Source organism: Dermacentor albipictus, chromosome 1 (genome assembly GCF_038994185.2).
Source record: "Dermacentor albipictus isolate Rhodes 1998 colony chromosome 1, USDA_Dalb.pri_finalv2, whole genome shotgun sequence".
Classification (NCBI taxonomy): Eukaryota; Metazoa; Arthropoda; class Arachnida; order Ixodida; family Ixodidae; genus Dermacentor; species Dermacentor albipictus.
The window spans coordinates 506015760-506034108 of record NC_091821.1 but is presented as its reverse complement, the minus strand read 5'-3'; the positions used below and the strand labels follow the sequence as shown (position 1 = coordinate 506034108).

General features: G+C 45.7%; 1 protein-coding gene across 3 annotated transcripts in view; it reads left to right on the top strand.

Moving 5' to 3' along the window:
• LOC135907566 (telomere-associated protein RIF1-like) overlaps positions 1–18349 on the top strand; it is a 307714-nt gene that overhangs the window by 5923 nt on the left and 283442 nt on the right. For all 3 annotated transcript variants that reach the window (XR_010566054.1, XM_065439245.1, XM_065439243.1), the window contains exons 4-6: positions 1487–1593; positions 13670–13764; positions 16558–16729. Coding sequence is in view for 2 of the 3 variants with exons in the window: in XM_065439245.1 (XP_065295317.1) it covers positions 1487–1593; positions 13670–13764; positions 16558–16729 (374 nt within the window). In the remaining variant the exon portion in view is untranslated. The remainder of the gene's footprint in view (positions 1–1486; positions 1594–13669; positions 13765–16557; positions 16730–18349) is intronic.

The window sequence follows — 18349 nt, the reverse complement described above, 5'->3', positions numbered from 1 at the left end:
CTGGAATTGCAGTGCGACCACTGTGCAGGTCGTGGCAGAACATTTTCGGCGTCAGTAGGGATCACATCGGTAGGCAACAAATCCTAGGCCTCCCGGCACCTGCTTGCTGGCACTCCCCAGCGTAGTCTGCGTGGGTACCGTTGGCTCCATTAGGCACTTGACGCGATGTTTCCGTATGCCGCGTTGGATCACTGCAACCTCGACACAGCACACAAAGCAAACACCACCACACCGACACCAGTTGCAGAAACAAAAAACGTGGCCTACTCGCAGCGTCATGCATGAAGAAACAAATCAGCTGCTGGGTTGTCTTGACATGGCTTACTAAGCTGAAACCGGAACTGCTGCAGAGCCACTCTATCGAACCAGGCAGAAACGATGATGATGAGTGGGGATTTACAGTAACGCCACTTCGTGGGGCAGCAAGGAGACTCCGTTCAAAACAAAAATGGCGTTCAGCAAGTCGAACTGCGCACCAGTCAGAGTCAGTGCATGGTGCTCTCGATCGAGTTGATCAAGGAGTGTCTGAAAAATAAGACTAGAGGTTGCAAGGTATACGAACTTCGGCAGTTATTATACATTATGGTCTATGGGGAGAATAGCGGTGCCGCGAAGCAGACTGAATAAATGTGTCAGAATTTTCAGTCTTGAAAAATTAGTCGGCGACTGTATATGCAGCCACAAGAAATTTCTCTGCTGTGCTAAATTATAAATTCTAGCTGTGATGAAGTGATGCAATGTATAGAACAGATAACGCCTAGTCTATTGGACTAATGGAATGATTGTGAAGAAAATAGAGAAGAAGCAGCGGACTGCACAGAATTAGATGGCGTCATGTGAAATGAGGACATATTGACACATGCACATTATATTTTTCCAATGACTTTTTATTTTTGCACTAGCTAACATATGTTGCAAAGGTACCGCTCGGCGCAAGACACTTCTTCCTGTGTCAGAACTTTCTCGAATGTTGTCGCTGATTCCATATGAATGAATATTTGTCTAATCAAATTGTTTGCATGAAGCGAATATTGGTGTATATTCTGGGACAAATGCAAGCACCACCGTGTGACTGGAATGTCGGTCGATGAATCATGTATATATAACAGTCACGTTTGACCCGTGGGTCAGATTTCAACTACCGTCATTGTGCTCTGAGCGTTACTTGTTTTTCTGAGCACAAGTGCGCCCAATAAAAGTTCACTTCTTAAGTCACAAATTTGGCAGTGTCTTATCCTTCACAGTCACGACCGTGTGACAATATGGAATCAGCTGACACTATAAAGGGTAATGGTAGATTGCTTTGAATGTGTTCACTTTGATCCTGTAGTGTACATAAAAATGGCTTTATAATAATGATAATGGTGACTGATTGGACTGTATGGTGCCTGTTTAGAAAGTAACTTGAACTTTTTTGTATCTGATGTGTGATTAAAAGCTCTGAGACCCCTTTTCTGCACAGCCTAAGCTTGTGCTCTGTGTGTAGGCCTTGTGGAATTGCTGCGTTCTTCAAAGGATGCCACTGTGCTGACCAGAGGAGCTGATGTCCTGGCAACTGTTGCCCAGAACAAGAACTTCAGCTCAAATGTCAAGGTGGGAGCATGCTGCTGAGCCTGTGTTCCCTATTGAAAAATTGATCTACATGTACAGTGAACCTTCGTTAGCTCAAACTCTGATATTTCGAGATGTCATTTAAGCTTATAGTTTCTCGCTGCCGTTTCAACTTCATGGACTTTTCACCCCTTATCTCCAGAGTTATTGTGCACGATAGGGCGTACCTCAAAATCTTGACTGTGAAAATACCAGAGAAAAGTCGCTGCCTAAAGGTTTTCATACTTTGGGGGCATCAGCAATGTCACATAAAGTGAAAACAGAATTCTGTGGCCGTGGCGACTTTTGATTAACAGCTTCAACGAACCTAGGCACATGCCTTGTGGTGTAGCAAACTCTCAGGCACAAGAGACCTGGACATCACTCCCAGCAAAGCCTCCTCCTTAAGGGGCAGCTGCACTCTTCTCTACCTATTCTTTTTCATTCAGGGCCAAGTGCACCTTTGCACTTAACACCACGCCAGCTGCTGTTATGTTGGAGAGTGCAGCTGGCGCCCAACCATGGTGTCCAAATCCATTCCCAGTGACAGCTGCCTCTGAGCAGCAGACACTTATCCCAAAAACGATGCATTGTAAAACCCTGTTAACTCGAAGTTGTAAAAGCCTGAAAAGATTTCGTAATAAGCGGAGTTTTGAGATAAGCAAATTCACGGAAATGTAAGCCCCTGGTCGTGCATAGATACATAGAGCCTTTAAAAAAAAGGTGCAGTCAGCTGCTAAATTTTTTGCAAAATCTAAGTGTACCAGAAGTGGTATTTTCGGTAGACCACTTTTGTGATATATTGTGCGACTCGGCACCTGACACGTCGGGCTTTTACGAGCAGCAGCAATTTTTGCACAGACCCAAGCACATACTGCTACATGCAGGCACCGATGTGCCCAAAGTGTAGGCACAAAAAGTATCACGAAAGTGCTCGTTTGCCCAAAAAAGGTAGGGGTGTGCGAATATTAAATACCAGTGAATCAAATAGTGAACATTCAAATAATTCAGTTTACAAATTGCATATCTACTGTTTGTAAGCAGAACCCACTTACAACTATACCAGTTTTAACAATATATCGCTTATAACAATGAGAAGCTGCTTCACCGTCAAGTTTTGTAGGTTTTTCATGGTGAAATAACCTACTTCCTACAATGCCCCGATGCTACATTATCGGTCACCATATTTACCCGATTGTAAGTCGACTCGAGTGTAAGTCGACCCCCCCCCCATATCGCATGACAGGAAAAAAAAAAGAGCATACCTGAGGGAGCACTCGATAACCAAAATTTATTAGTAGCTGACATGGTCACTGGTCTACTCATCTTCATTAGTGCTGCCATCGTCATCCCTGCCACGGTCCCACAGCACGTGGTCGTCCAGCGGAGTAGCACATTTGGCAAACGACTGCACCACGACATCTTGTGGAACAGCAACCCACGCCGAATGCACCCAATCACACGCAGCCATCAGGGAGGCTCTTTTGACAGGTCTGGTTGGCGTAAGTTCACGGTCTTCTGCCACCAGCCACTCATACTCGCGGCGGAGCAAGTCCTTAAAAGGCGGAAATCTAGGCTTGTTTCATGACTATGTCGCACTCCATTGGCAGGGACCGATCACACATTTCAGTGACATACGCCGCAAACTCGTGAACGTGTCGAGACTTTGGCACATGGGAAGTTCCTCACTTGCCGTCACAGGTGAAAATTTCACTTCGCTGCAGTTGCCGCTCTCTCACCACGCTTTCAGAAATGTCGAACTTGCAGCCCGCTGCGCAGTGATTTGTTTCTTTGGCGTAAAGGATGGCAGCCCTCTTGAACGCTGCTGTTAACGAGTGCCGAATGATTAGTGGGTCTGCGGCACTCATGACGACTGAAGAAGCATGGAAGTAGCACGTAGCTGGCAATCAAGTCGAACATGTCAAACCAATGCCTGAAAACCCTGTGAGCGGTGTCTGCTCTTCCATGAACTACCGATACTCCCCGCAAGCTCCGCCGTTCTGAGGGTGCCGCCGTGAATAGAACAGCGGCGCTTCCATCAACTATCGACACCCCCCCATGAGTGTTTTGTGCACTGTAAAACTCTCAAAAATGTTGAAAAACCCTTCCGAAAAGCAAACAAGCGTGCGGGATAGGGAAAAGCTACGGGTAGGGCCATAGAGCAAGCATGAAATTGTAACTACGTTGTAGCTCCTGTTGGTCTCGCTTTTTTGGTGGTGCCATGTTTTGGTTTTGATTGTAAGTCGTCCCCCCACTTCAGATTTTCAAATAAAAAAAAAATGGGTCGACTTACAATCGTGTAAGTGCGGTACAACAATGAAGTCTGCCTGCTGGGTGTCCCAGCCGAAAGGTAGTGAAATGCGAAATCCTTGCATGATGAACCGCTGCTCCAACAGCCGCTGCACGCTCATTTTCCAGCCATCTCCACGCGACTCACTCCTGTTACTCTTCCACCCCTCCGAGCATGAATGGGCTGTGCCCATAGCTTTACGCCACCCCACCCTCCGAAATACAAATATACCGCGCCAACTGTGCTGCTCGCAGATTGCTCGCATGTTGCTCGCTGGCTCCTCATTCAGTGCAGTTCTGCAAATAGCTTAATCGCTCGCATTCATGTTTGGTGGTTTCATCGAAATTGTTCCTGGCCATGTGGTCTGCCCGCTGATCATTGGCAATGCAAGCCATTGCCGGTGAAAAGAAAGTGCATGGCTATGGATTTGGAAACTAAGTGCTTCCAACTCATGAGACGATTGTCGCGAACGTGCTTGCATCATATAGTGATGGCAGCGATGAAGTGGCAGGGCAGGCTGCCTCAACATTGTCCTCACAGGAGGCCCAGCAGATGATTCAGTCCCTCCAGGGCTTCGTTTTTGCATGGAACCTTCTGCTGCACTATGTGGAGCAACTGGATGCCTTGTAGAAAGATATCGGCAAGCTTCGCGTAAAACTGACTGACATAGGCTGACTGACAAGGCTATGTCACAATGACAAGGCTATGTAAACAAGGCTGACTGACATAGGCTTTTCTCGTGCAAGCCAGTGAGAAGTACGTGGCGAGATGCTTGTGGCGATCTCGCCTCGGCGTTTCTTGTAGATTTCTCAAGCTGAAAGGCAGCCACAGTAGCGTTCTTGCAATTTTTAAAAGGCAGCTTTTGGGGCCATCAAAGCAATGCCTCGACAGTGCGCGCTTATCATTTGCCACCCGTGACACCTCTTTGCAGTTGTTATAGCAATACCATTCGTTAACGCCAACAGCCACTGCTTGTTACATGCAATCGGAGTGCCCAGGAAGCAGTTAAAGCGTGCACCTTCCAATCTTGGAGGCTAAAGAGCAGGGCACTAGAAGCCAAGCCTCGCCAAGCTAGCAGAAAATCCAACCATGGCGGCTTCCAAGATCAGGTAGCGGGCATGGAACGAGCGATCTTGAGCCGAAAAATCGAACTTTGGGGCCTAAATTCAGCCGAAAAATCGTCATGGAAATACATTAGCTCTTTGGGAACCCTGATGGTACATTTATGAACTCCAGAAGATCCATCAAGTCAAAATTTTCAGAGCCCGAAAAATCTTTCGACTACTGAATTGCTGATTACGAGCTGAGCTTGTGCAGAACATTTATAGGGTTGATGCAAAGGGCTGTGAGCCTCTACATGTGAACAATGTGTTTGAAGCAGTAGACCAGCTCAAGGCCTCACTCCGGCACTGGGCCTGACACCTGATGCCAATGTTTCATGCTCTGGGACAGCATCCCCAGCAATACTCAATTGCTGAGTGTTGAGTGAGCTCCAGAACAACGGGGTAGTGTTGCTGTTGCAATCACTGTGAGTGCAGATCGACGAGCTAACCGGTGTCGTTTGTGAACTCCGTGTTGATCAGTCGCTACCTGATCAGGTCAGTTGGAACACAGCTTCTGTAGAAAGTGCGGGTAGACAAGGCCTGTGCCAGAGAATTTTCACCAATGCACCTGTAGCAGCACCGATGAGGCAATGCACCAAAAGATAAGAGAGAGCAACTGCTGATGCCGTCCGCATTTCCCCACATTCACACCGAACACGCGCAGTGTCCGTGACTACAGCCAGTGCCTCTGACAGCGTCTCAACAAGTCTCAACATGGAAAGAAGGGTTGGACTCGCTCGTGGTGTAGCGTAGGAAGTCACTGACTCTTGCCTCCCAAGGTTTCTGATACAAGTTCCTGTTGTAGATGTGTGTTTGCTTGTGTTTATGCAATTTCATCACGTGAACACGTGCACGCTACATATACAATATTGACGACCACGAACTTTTGAGACTTTGAGACTATTTGCTGACTACAATGAGCATGGAATCCACTGGCGACTTCAGACAAGCTTCCTCAGACCCCACAGTGTCTAAGCAGTCCCTGCTTTTTTGTTACGCCTTCCGAAATTCTGGCTAGCTGATCCCCATCTCTGGCTGGCGCAAGTCAAGAGCCAGTTTGTGACAGTTGGATAACATTGCAGACTTTCAAATTTCACCACGTTGTGTCTGCGCTTCCTCCAGAGGTTGCCGGGGAATTCGGAGGCCTTATTCTTACTCCGCCCAATACAAACCTCTGTGACATTTTGTCGGCTGAGCTCCACAAGCGTACTTCGTTGTCGGAAAGAGAACGAGACTCCAGCAGATATTCTCGGCTGAAGAACTAGGCGACCGCAAGTTTTCAGTTTTGCATGTCTTCAGTAGCACTTCGGTGATAAGGCTGCCTCTTTAGATCCAAGACAGACTCCAAGAAATCTTCTCGCAGTGCCTGCCTTTCTGTCATACGCAAGAAACATGTGGCGCAAAAAGAAAGGAAGAGCGATGTGTGAGCGATGAGCGAAGGAAGGCGATGTGCGCGGATCGGTCCGAATGGCACGAGCCCTCGAGGCGCATGACGCGAGCTGTGATCGGTAGAGAAGCGGTGCTGAGCTTGCATTATCGACTTGGCTCTGTGCCAAGAAGGTTGGAGCGCCAGCATCGCACTGGTGACGAAAGCCATGGAAGTTTTGTCAAGCTCATGACGCTGGCGATCAAGAGTGTGGCCGTCGACCTCGGCGACGTTCGAGCGAGGCTCCTTGGCCCTGCTGCAGACTCTCACGGAAGTGCCGGGCATTCCAGGAAGGATCCTTCTTCAGAGGCAGACCAGCACGTACGATAGTCCCTAAGGCGTCTCGTCGGCACTCGAAGCCAGTGAGGTTGGAGTGTCTTGTCACCAATGCAGTTCGGGACACCAGCATCAAAGACAGATGGGTTGACTGGCCAACATCAAGGCAGCAATGTCTACAATGTCGGTGATGAGGAAGATCCGACAGGCATCGGACTCGGGGATACGTGAGACGGCAGCAGTTTGTAAGAACGCTCCTTTTTGACATCACAACCATAGGCTAGGGTTGCCTTACATTTGCTTAGGAAATACTAAGGACATATTTAGGCTGTGCAAGTGTTACTATTCCTTAGTGGAGTTTTGTTTTTAGTCAATTGAGTTTTGAGTTTTTCATTTTGAGTTAGGGTTAATTAAAACCTGTTTGCTGTGCTGCCCTGCATCTCCCGACTCCATCTCTCTTAACATCCGCACGCCCCCGAGATCAGTGACATGCGACAAATTCGCAACACATCTACCGTCTGCATGGTGCTCGCCACTGCAGCTGGTTTATCTCTGGTGAATCTCGTACAACTTGCTGACTCCTTGTTGGACATCGCCTCGCCACCCATTTCTTCGATTGCAACGACTTCAGCAATAAATGAGGCATCTTGTCTCGCCACCTGATCTGGAGCCATTTTGCTATGACTTCCGCAGCCAGATAGACCATCTATTGGCGCAGATTGTCACTCTATCTGCACACTTTCAATCCTTGTCACGCCGACGCTTGTCGTCATGCCGGCATTCCTCATATCAGAGGTGGAAGTGCTGCGCCAATCCGCTTTTCCTGCGCCATCCTGCTCCAATATGCATTACTGTGCCGAAACTGCTCACAAGTGGTGCCTCCATGTGCCGCTGAATCAGACGACAATGAGATTTTCTAGTCGCTTTGAACAGGTGGCAGGAGAGGCGCATTCATTCAGCTGTCATTCGCGATGCGGCACGCTCAAGCCAACTTCCTGCTCTTTTCATGGTGGCGTGGTTTGACGGGGTCATCCTGAAAAAACTAGTGAGTGGGGAAAGAACAGGAAGGAGCTACAGAAAAGTGGTTGTCCAACCATTTTCCATTTTTGGCTAATGGAGCTGGCATTGTCACACTGGTGGCATTGGAGTTTTGCAGCACACTGGTGAGTGCATGAGGTGGTTGCTGTCGTGGTCGCATGGAGTTGGAGGTTTAGTATCGAATCTTAAGTAAAAGTAAATACTTCGCTTATTTCCCGGCTTCTCTTGGTTGTTGCTCATGTCGGCGGTGGTGTTGTAATACAGTCGCCGACCGATAAATTGGACACCGATAATCAGGACAGGCTCGGCAATTCGGACAGCTTCGTGGCACCACCATAGCCCCCATAGACTTAATGTGAAAAGACGACCGATATTTCAGGCAGCTGCCAGCTCTACATTCAGTCATCCAGAATCTGTCCGTGACTGTAGCATACACCAACTCTGCTGTCGTTATCTTCTCTGGAAACCTTGGCGAGACATCAATTATGGCCTCAGAGATTACATGTTAGGTTAGTCGGTAATCTCAGGCCCTGCCTTGATTGCTGCTCTACGCCTCTGATATTTAACTGCAAATGCCAATCTTGGAGGCTTTGCCTGAATTGTGAGGTTGCATTGACATTGCGATCATCACATCTTTTTCTGGTGACCCTGTGCTTGGCTCACTATCGCCATTCTGTTTGTTGAGTTAGCATTGCAGGCAGCGTTCTGCCATGCTGTGCTTGTTTGTTTAGTTCATATTCCAGACAATGCTCTGTTGGATCCAAGAAGTCTTTCTCGTGAATAGACAGGCGACGTCAAATGGCACCAGTGGTGCGCTCGGAGTCCGAATGAGCTCAACTTCGCAACTGAAGAGGCAGAACTGCCGCCTACCACAACGAGCTCAATTTGCAGACATAATTGATGAGCTGCTAGGCTGCGGTGCGCCGATTCCTGCTGCCATTAGGTTTGAAGACTTTGCAAGTGTCGACAGCGCAGTTTCGGCGTGTGCCGAACTGAACTATGACGAAATAAATGAACAAGTTCTTCCACTGTCAAACAGCGGCTCTGACTGAGGATGATGATGTGCCATGTGCTCCGGAGCCTTCCACATTCGGATCCGACTCAAGCCTTTGCAGTCCTTGCATATATGGGAAGCGTGCAGCCGGCAGAATATTCGATGTGGACGAGAAGTGCATTCTATGATAGTGTACACAGAAAAAAGCTTTGAAGAACACAAGCAGCAAAAAGTGCGCTTTCGGAGGCAAGCCATGCAAGCTTCCTGAATTGGAAGAAGAGCTCCTCTGCTATGGGATGGAAGTGCGAAATTATGGCTATGCATTGCCAATGGACATGCTGCACACGAAGGCTCAAGCCATGGCATGTGTGAAAAGCATACCGTGCGAGTATTTCAAAACTAGTGCTAGCTGGGTGCGAAGCTTTTTGAAGAAGGGCCTCTCTTTTTGGCCAAGTACTGCACTGGGCTAGTGGCTTCTGGACGACTAGCATGCTATTGGCCATTGCCACAGAGGCATGTCATTGGCCGGTGCCATGAACACAATTATATATTGTCCCAAAGAGCGAACACTGACCAGACCCTAGTGTGGTTTTACTGTCCCAAAGCCTATACAGTTGAAGCTAAAACTAGGAACACCGTCTCCGTGCAGACAACCAGTGCTGAGTGCCAACGATGCACAATGATGCATTGCATGATTGTGGATGGGGAAACGGTGCCACAGTAGCTCAATTGGTAGAGTATCTCACGCGAAATGTGAAGTCTGTGGGATCATTCCCCGCCGGCAACAAATTGTTTTTTCATCCACTTTCATTTACATTAATTTATCGTTTCTTTATTTCATTTATTAAGCACAAGTAATTTCCACTATGTTGTCCTTAATGTCAGTGTTTGTTGGCTCATATGATATGAATAATACAGTTGAACCCACTTATAACGATCTATCGGCTATAACGACCACATTTCAGGGCCTTTACGATTTTCCGACCCTCCCTATGAAAACCGCTTCCATATATAACAAACATTCTTTAAATTGCCATACTGCTACAATGACAGCTTTGGACCCGGTCACGACAAAATAGGGCCCAAGTGCCAAAGCACGGAAGTGCAAGTTCATATATAACAAACTACTGATATAACTACCACTTTTCATGGTACTATCGAGTTCGTTATAAATGAGTTTAATCGTATTAACTCTGTCTCATCGTGGTGCTGCAACAAGCTACTAATCAACCTTTCAAAGACCCGTGCTGTATCATTCAGTTGGGGCTGGAGGAGAAAAATGTGTGAGTGGAATCTTTTTTTTCCCTGTTGCGGAGCCAACGATGCATCAGGTTTTGTGAGCGCATGCTCCTCTCAGATGTCTAGGTGGGCAGGGGAAGTGCATGTTTTCTTTCAATTGCTCATTTTTCTGCACAGACCTCTTCTTTCTTTTGCACTTGTTTCTGTGGCCGCACTAGCTACGTGTACTGAGAAAGATAACCACTGTGATCGCAGGCATGCGATACGGTTGTACTTTCACGATATCATTTCTGTGTGCTTGAGCTTTGGAATAGTTCAGGCTAGAGCAAGACAGTTCGGTGTCCACATCAAGGAATGTGAAAAAAAAAAATTCACTTTGGAGGTAATTAAAGTTCTTTGTCTGTCTGTCACTTTGGAGGTGCCATGGTGCTTCCTCTTTGTCTGTGGTTTCGTTGCCGTTAGCATCTCTTTTGTGCATGCCACTCTTGCTATACAATGCTTCAGGCCACTGGAAGCCAAGCATGGCCAAGCCAGCGGAATATCCAACAGGGCGGCCTCCAAGCGAGTGAGCGATTTGGTCCAGAAAATCAAGCTTTGGGACCTAAATTAATTTGTAAAATCAATCGTGCAATTGCACAAGCTCTATGGGAACCCTGATTGTGCATTTAATGAGTTCAAAACATCTATTAAGTCAAATTTTTGGAGTCCGAAAAGCCGATCTTTTAGAATAACGAACAATTTGCCGCGGTCCCCTGAAGTTCGTTATATTGAGGGTTTCACTGAATGCACTTTGCTCATAGTTTTCAACTTTTGTAAGTCGGATCAGGCAAAGAATTACTACATAGATACTAGCCATAGTGATGCATTGCGGGAAAGTAGTAGCTTCGCAAATGTGAAAATGGGTAAGTTACTATTGTACAGGGACCATTTCTATTTACTCATTGCAGCAAGGCACCCAATTTTCTTTTTTTTTCTGCATTCTTTAGACTCGTGAAGCAATGGCTGTCAGGTTAGGGAGCATGCAGAAGCTTCCTCTTGCTTGATCGTTGCTAGTGGGATTGTGTCGGGGGCTAGCCCAACGACTAGACGACCGTCCAGAATAGAAAACAAGAAAGAACCGATTTTATTCTGTCAAGTGTGTGCCTCGAGGAACCTGAACAACGATTAAAAAATCGGCCTTGATCAAATTGATCTATTTCTATATCTGCTGTAACAGAGCTAAAACATATTGGCACCTCATGCTGGTTGAGCTGCACTTTAAGAGCGAGAAACAGAAAGGCATTGCAAACTACTTCAAGGAAAATTTTTTTTGAGCTCATTGATTTTGTCTGTTTCCCTATTTAAACTTTCGAACAACTTGACTAAATTTTGCAGCCCTGCAAGCGGTCGAATAAACGGAGCCGACTGTATACAGGGTGTCCCACATAACTTGAATTAGAAAATGAAAGGCGCATTGGAAGTGAATTGAACCGAACGCATACTATTCACGATAGCCTATATAGTAACTCAGACAATTTTTTGCTTTTCCCATAACTCACAAATTAAGCTTAATTACCCAACTTTTTAATTATCGACTGAGGACCCCAAGTATGATATGCAGATTTTTAAAGCACCTTCAGAAACCACCAATTGCGTTGTTTCCTTTACGATACGTCTTATGCAGTCCTTTTTTCTGGGTTGAAAAGAAAGCCAACGAAATATGAAAGAAGCCACATGACGGAGCGTTTGCGCAGTGGCATTGTGCGGCTCTCAAGCGTGCGTTCAATGAACAAGGTCGGCCGCATTGTGACTGGCGACGAGGAAGCTGCAGGCCGTTCTTTATCTCATCGGCGGCGCTTGGCCAGGAGCATGAATTTTCGCCGTCATCCGACTGGAGCCGACCTTGTTCACTCAATGCATGCTTGAGAGCAGCACGATACCACTGTGCAAGTGCCCCGTCATGTAGCTTTTCTCATGCTTCGCAGGCTTTCTTTGCAACCCGGAAAAAAGGACTACGTGAGACGTATCGTAAAGAAAACAACTTGATCAGACGCTTCTGAAGGTGCTCTACAAATCTGCATATCATACTTGGGGTCCTCAGCTAGTAATTAAAAAGTTGTGTAAATAAACTTAATTAATTTGTGAGTTATGGGGAAAACAAAAATTTGTCTGAGTTACTATTGGCTACTGCAAATAGTATGTGTTCGGTTTAATTCACGCGAGTACGACGCACCATTCATTTTTAAATTCTCGGCTCAAGTTATATGGGACACCCTGTATATTGGCTGCATTGTTTGTGCTTTTTGCTTGAAGGACTCCCAACAAATCGTTGGAAATAAAGTTCGGAATCTGAATGCTTTGTTGCACAAACTTTGTGTTCACTTGTGCTGCGAGCTGTCTCGTTTGTGCCTGTACCATCTGAAACATAAATCAGCCAAAAATGAATCGAGTTTGTTGACTGTTTTTATGCTCTTACCATGTGAGCAATGTACGTGAAAAAAATATTTAGAGCAGCAGCCATCATAAGTCTGTTCTAGCACACATTAGTGTAAGGAAACTGCGTTTTTTGCAGCTGTTTTCTTTCATTGTTTTTAATGTCTTGCCTGTTTGATCAGAAAAGAAATGTTATGGTATTAGATCTCGTAGTATGATAAACACAAGATACTTGGTGCAACTTATATCTTTAGTTTGTTTAACTTCAAGCACCCAAAGGTGTTTAAGATTAAATAAATGGGAGCATTTATTGCTTAGCACTGAACAAGCACCTTCATAAAGTGGGGCTTGTTCAACGAGTAAAATACACAAAAAAAATCAAACATAAGATTAAAAAAAACATGAGAACAAACTATTTGGTATGGAAACTAGCCTTACAGTAAATAGTATAAATTGTAAATTCAAGTGCAGGGTAAGTATACAGTAAACAAACATAAGAATTAAAAATATAGTAAATGGAGTGTGCAGTGTGTAATTTATGTACAATTTAGAGCAAGGTTTAGCATTCCTCTTGGACTCTTGTTTAGGGCCTCTACTCTGAGATTCACTTGGTGATGTTTGCCGATTGTCTAAAAATTTATCAAGGAGTCCAACCGATTGGCGTTGTTACATTTTATACTTAAGCTTTTTCGTGTACTTTTCATTTAATGGTTTTTGATTTTTCTATTATTATTGCTTTCATTTTAACATATAGTTTCACCTTTCAACATCGATTACTTTATAGTAGTCCTGAACATTTATTTGTGGCTGTAAAATGCACTGATCCATCCATTTCATGGCTGATCCCCTATGTATATGAACCACGAGTTGTACGGACAACAACGATGACTCCCCGAGTGGCATCCCACTGTGAGGGCCAGAGAGCGGTCGCTGCCGGCGTAAGTGCAAGCCTGACGTGAAGTTTAGGAAGCCAAGCATCTCTACCCGCTAGCTTGCATGCAGGAAATTCGTAAGGCTGTTTCATTCTGCCTGCTGAGGCAAGCACCTGTGGCTAATGGTTAAACTATCGGGCTTCTGTGCCAGAGGTCCTGCGCTTGAATTCGGCCGCTGGACAAAATATTTCATTTGGTATCTGGAACCTTGCGTCGATGGGGTAAATGTGCCTGGAGTGTCCATAAAATTGCTGTCGCAATGAAAAATGACAGTTTAGCTTGTGGAAAATATTTTAGGGTCAGTGCATGTGACGAGGGACTTTCCAGGTGTATGTTGTGTGCCTCAGGTTGCTCACTTGTTGCTTGCAGTGTTTCCAGCTGTGGCTGCGTGCAGCCAAAAGCCTGGTCGCCACAGAGGAAGCCAGTGTGGATGCACTTCGTGCCATTATCCAGTGCCTCAATGTGTAAGACCATTTGCATGCAGTTTCATGGCAGTGGGTCACAATTGCTAGTAGCGAATAATCGAAGAGAGACTCCACATAATCTAGAATGGTAGAGTCAGATGTGCAGTTTGTAATTGAATTTCACACAGATGGGATTAAAAATGTTTGCTGGTATGGACCTTTTCATTGGGCGAGGAGGAAAGGGTGTGCAGCGAGCCTTTCCTCCTCTCTGGCTTGTGCAATCCAGCGCGGCGCTAATCGAATTGAAAGTATTGCTGTCGTGTGCTGCGGAATGATTTCGAGATGTTTTAGATCGTACTTTGTGAAATTTACGCAATGTCCGTTCATATAAGGTCGTCAGGGAAGCCTTTCGGTGAATCGGTAACTATAGTACGCGGAAATATCTCTTGGGGTCGCAAACATGTGACGCTCATTATCAGCCATGGTGTGTGTATGTGTTGTGAACTATTTTGCATATATCGGTTTTAATTCAATGAAGAGAAACCGCATCTCTGTATTATCAGCATGAAATGGTAAATCTGCTCACTATCTGATCCCTTGGTGTAGGGACTAAAACATAAGAGCGCATGCTCGTGTATGGCCAATCTAAGGCAACCATGAAGCAACCATCTAAGTGCTGAGGCTATCTAATGTTTCTGATACACTGGCGTCGTTCTCATGCATTTCAAGTCTAGTAGGCTTGAAATCACTATATATCTACGCTAGCCTCCTTCATGAGGCCAATGGCGCTGCTCAACACAGCAATCACTGTGGTTGGTGGATCAGCATGATACATATGAATAAGCCACCATCACCTTCGCATTGCTTTTTGCCCTGTAAAGCCATAATATCCAAGATGGATAGCATAAAAAGAATACGATGGCTATTTTGAGGGCAAAATTTCCATAATATGTGTGAGTGCGTCGTAAAGAAAGAAACGAACACAACCGGGAAAAACGAAAAATCCGTTATCATATTCCTTCTTGGAAGAGAAAGAGAACGGGCTAACGCCGCAGTACAATTTCGCGTAGTCACGCTGCACAGTGTTTATAGATCTCTAAATGTTGATGTCGCATGCTTGGACCATGCGCTACAAGGACAAAGATATCTGTAATCCAGCACCTACCACTGCTTAGGATACTCGTACAGTTCGTAAACAGTCGCTTTGCTGGACAAGTATAGTTCATACTGTAACGTATACTGTCATTACTAACCAACTATTTTATTCATGGGTGGAAACCTTGTCTACTGAATCAAGTAGTAACACAATGTACCGTATTTACTCGCATAATGATCGCACTTTTTTGTCAGGAAAATTGACACAAAATCAGGGGTGCGATCATTACGCGGGTTAAATTTCGCGCGAAAATTAAAAAATAATTTTTTCGTCCTGCGTTTGCTGTGGGACACCAAAACAAAAATGGCGGCCGGCGGAGCAAGCCGAACGCGATTTTTTTTTCTTCTCGTGAGTACACTACGTGCATTGAAACAGTTTCTTCCGTATCGGTAATGAATAATATCGTTAATATCGGCAAGTTTGCGGCAATAACGTAGCTATGTCCACTTTGAGGGGAAATAAGTAGGTCGGCATGCTTCGCTGCCAGTGACATAGAAACACGTGGCCGGCATGCTGCGGAAACTGCGGCATCTGTCTTCACTGCTATCCTAATACGGCACGTTTCCACTAAGGGTGGGTGAATATCTTAGCTGTGTTACAAGCGTTGGTGTATGAATAGGGTACACTTTTAATGAATCTGTGTAAACGTGGCTACCATCGTTGCTGCTAGCAATTTGTTGTGTGCCCACGAGTGCAGATGAGAAGAATCGAAAGGCCTTTTTTGCTGTTGTTGTTGACCACAACCATTATAAAGCCTGCACATAATAAAGGCAAGTTTGGTTGCAGCTTTTTTTTTTAGTCATCCAAGTTCGGAAAGTGATGAAAGTAATGAAATGAGGCACCTACTTAAGAATGTTTGGTGCGTGCAGACTGCTTAGTTTGTCTTGAAGAGTTGTTCGCATAGCATTCGACAGATGGTAAGTGTGAATAATATTAGCTAGACTTGGCACACGACATATGCCTGCGGCAAGTTTGGGGTGCGATCATTACATGGGAAATAAAAAAATTCAAATTTCGACAAAATTCAAGGGTGCGATCATTACGCGAGTGTGATCATTATGCGATTAAATACAGTATTTTGCAGCTAACAATTTGAATACTTGTCAAAGTATAACAGCACAGCTCCTATCATAGCATACCGGTACCCACGCTGCTATGATTGTCGCGTATGTTTCATTGCTCCTAAACCGCAGCTTAGAACTAGAGGATAATACTGAAATAAGGTCACATTAGTGAATGTAACTTTCAGAAATACACAGTTGATTTCCGAGGCTGATTGTAGGCTCAAACATGGGCGCACGCATAGCGCTGGGTGCTCCGTCTGCCTCAATGCCAGCAGAAAGTCCGGCCATATTGACTTAAACCACTTTGGTAGATCTCACAGAACTGTTTTTCAATAGAAGATGCCACGTCATACTAAATAGACGACATGAGCCCGAAAAGAAACGCCAGAAACTACCGCCGAGCGTATACCTGACATACAAGATGGAGCGCTCGCTCAAGCCAGCATGCCGACGGCCCATAGATGGCGCCACTGCGTAGCAATATGGTGGCGCCCATGAAAAAACGGTCTGTAGGCATTAAGGAAAAGCAAAGAACACAAGCTTGTAAGCAGTAGTTTATCGAACGGGCTTCATGTATTCTGTGCAACAGAAGCTAAAAAGAAACTCGAGGGCATGTTCCATGCTTTCGTGCAGACTGACGCCCAGCAGTGCTACCATATCGGACTGGTGCCAAGTGGGGCTGCAATGCCTGCTGCACCCTGAGGTGCGCGCCGAGGCATACGCTGCCCTCTGTGGTCAGCGCAAGGCCGCCCTGACCCCACCCCGCCGGGGCGTGGATGCTCCTGCTCACGTGGCCATTAAAGATGTAAGTGGCTTGCACCATGCTTCTGTGCCTGTGCGTATGCTGAGTGGCTGGGGAAGCGCTGCGTTAATGAAGCAGGACTTGAGGTATGCAGCGCCAGAAATGGGATGGTGACTGGAGGAGACAAACACGGCACTAACAACGAATGTTTATTGCATGTAAATGTCGATATACAGTTAAGCCTTGATATAATGAAGTTAATAAAGTCATCAATTTTCTTTATTACCTCAAAATTTCGTTACAACTTAGAAACCAGCGATAACGAAATCCTACGAAAATAAAATTCTCGCTAAAACAAAATATTTTTGTAACGCTGGCGAACGGCCATAGGATTCAGTGCATTTCGTACCTCTCCAATGAAATGTCACTGTACTACAATCCCGCATCAGCGAAATTTGCTGGAACGTAACCCTGCATGTTACCTACTTGTGCAAGGCTAATAGGCTCCGACATGTCATCAAATGCAATTGCATTGCTTTAAAATTGTGTAGAATACCACCACATTACACTTACATTCGTGCTGCCATTTTTGTTTACAAAAACAACCAAGCGCCGGAAGTGATCGCGTGCACCGAAAACACATCACAGCCGCCATCTTGTTTGTTGATCGCCTATTTGAAGCGGCACGCAGGCTGCTACTGGCATGTGACAACTGTTTTTGCAAACCTGGGGCTGTGTGTAATGTGCAGCTCGGTGAGAGAAAAATGTAGCAAGCACAAAAAAATCCATGTCCCACTGATGTGGAATTGTTTTTGGCGCTTAAGATGGCGGTCGCAACATGGAGTGCCGCACATTGGGCCGTGATTGAGCTATCGTCCGGGAATACGAACGCATTGCTTCAAGAATGCTGGTTTCAGTGCCACCCTACAGGCATTGCGTGCGGATTCGGCAAAAAGTAGGGGTGTACGAATACACACATACTTCGCACACCCCTACAGAAAGTAGGGGTGTGCGAATTTCAGGGGACCGCGGGAAAATGTTCGTTATTCTGAAAGGTCGTTATATTTAAAGCCCAAAAATTAGCCATAACAATAGCATTTCAGTAACGCAAACGTCCTACCTTTGAAACGGTACCTCCTTGAACTCGTTTCTCACACAATGCACACGTGATCGTCAGACAAGGCACACTTATTTGAAATAGTCCGTGATAGTCTTCTGACGGGTGCAGCACAGACTGCAGCACGAACGATTCCAGACCGTCTGCATTCTTATGCACGCCTTCGGTTGCTGTGCCGCTTTTGGCTATAAATATGCGGAGTTTTCGCAAGCAGTCCAACGCATCTGTGGCTGACATCGACTCGATGCGGTCTTCGGGTGCTGCCGTAACGTCATCGTCCATCATCGTTCATCTTTGAGAATCACGGCGATCGTCGACCGCGCCACTCCATGTTCTTTAGCCACGACGGATTGTTCCTTCCCGTCTTCTATCTCGCAAAGAATGTCTACTTTCTCTCTCAAAGATAACTGCTTTCACTTCTTCGTTGTGGTTAGAGTTGTTGAGCTCATGGAAACGCGAACACCGGCACGCACTTCTAACGCAATAATATAACCAGAAGAAAAACAAGATGGACAGGCGCAAATTTCTGTTAGAAACGGCCATCTAAAGAAGGAAATGCGGTGTTG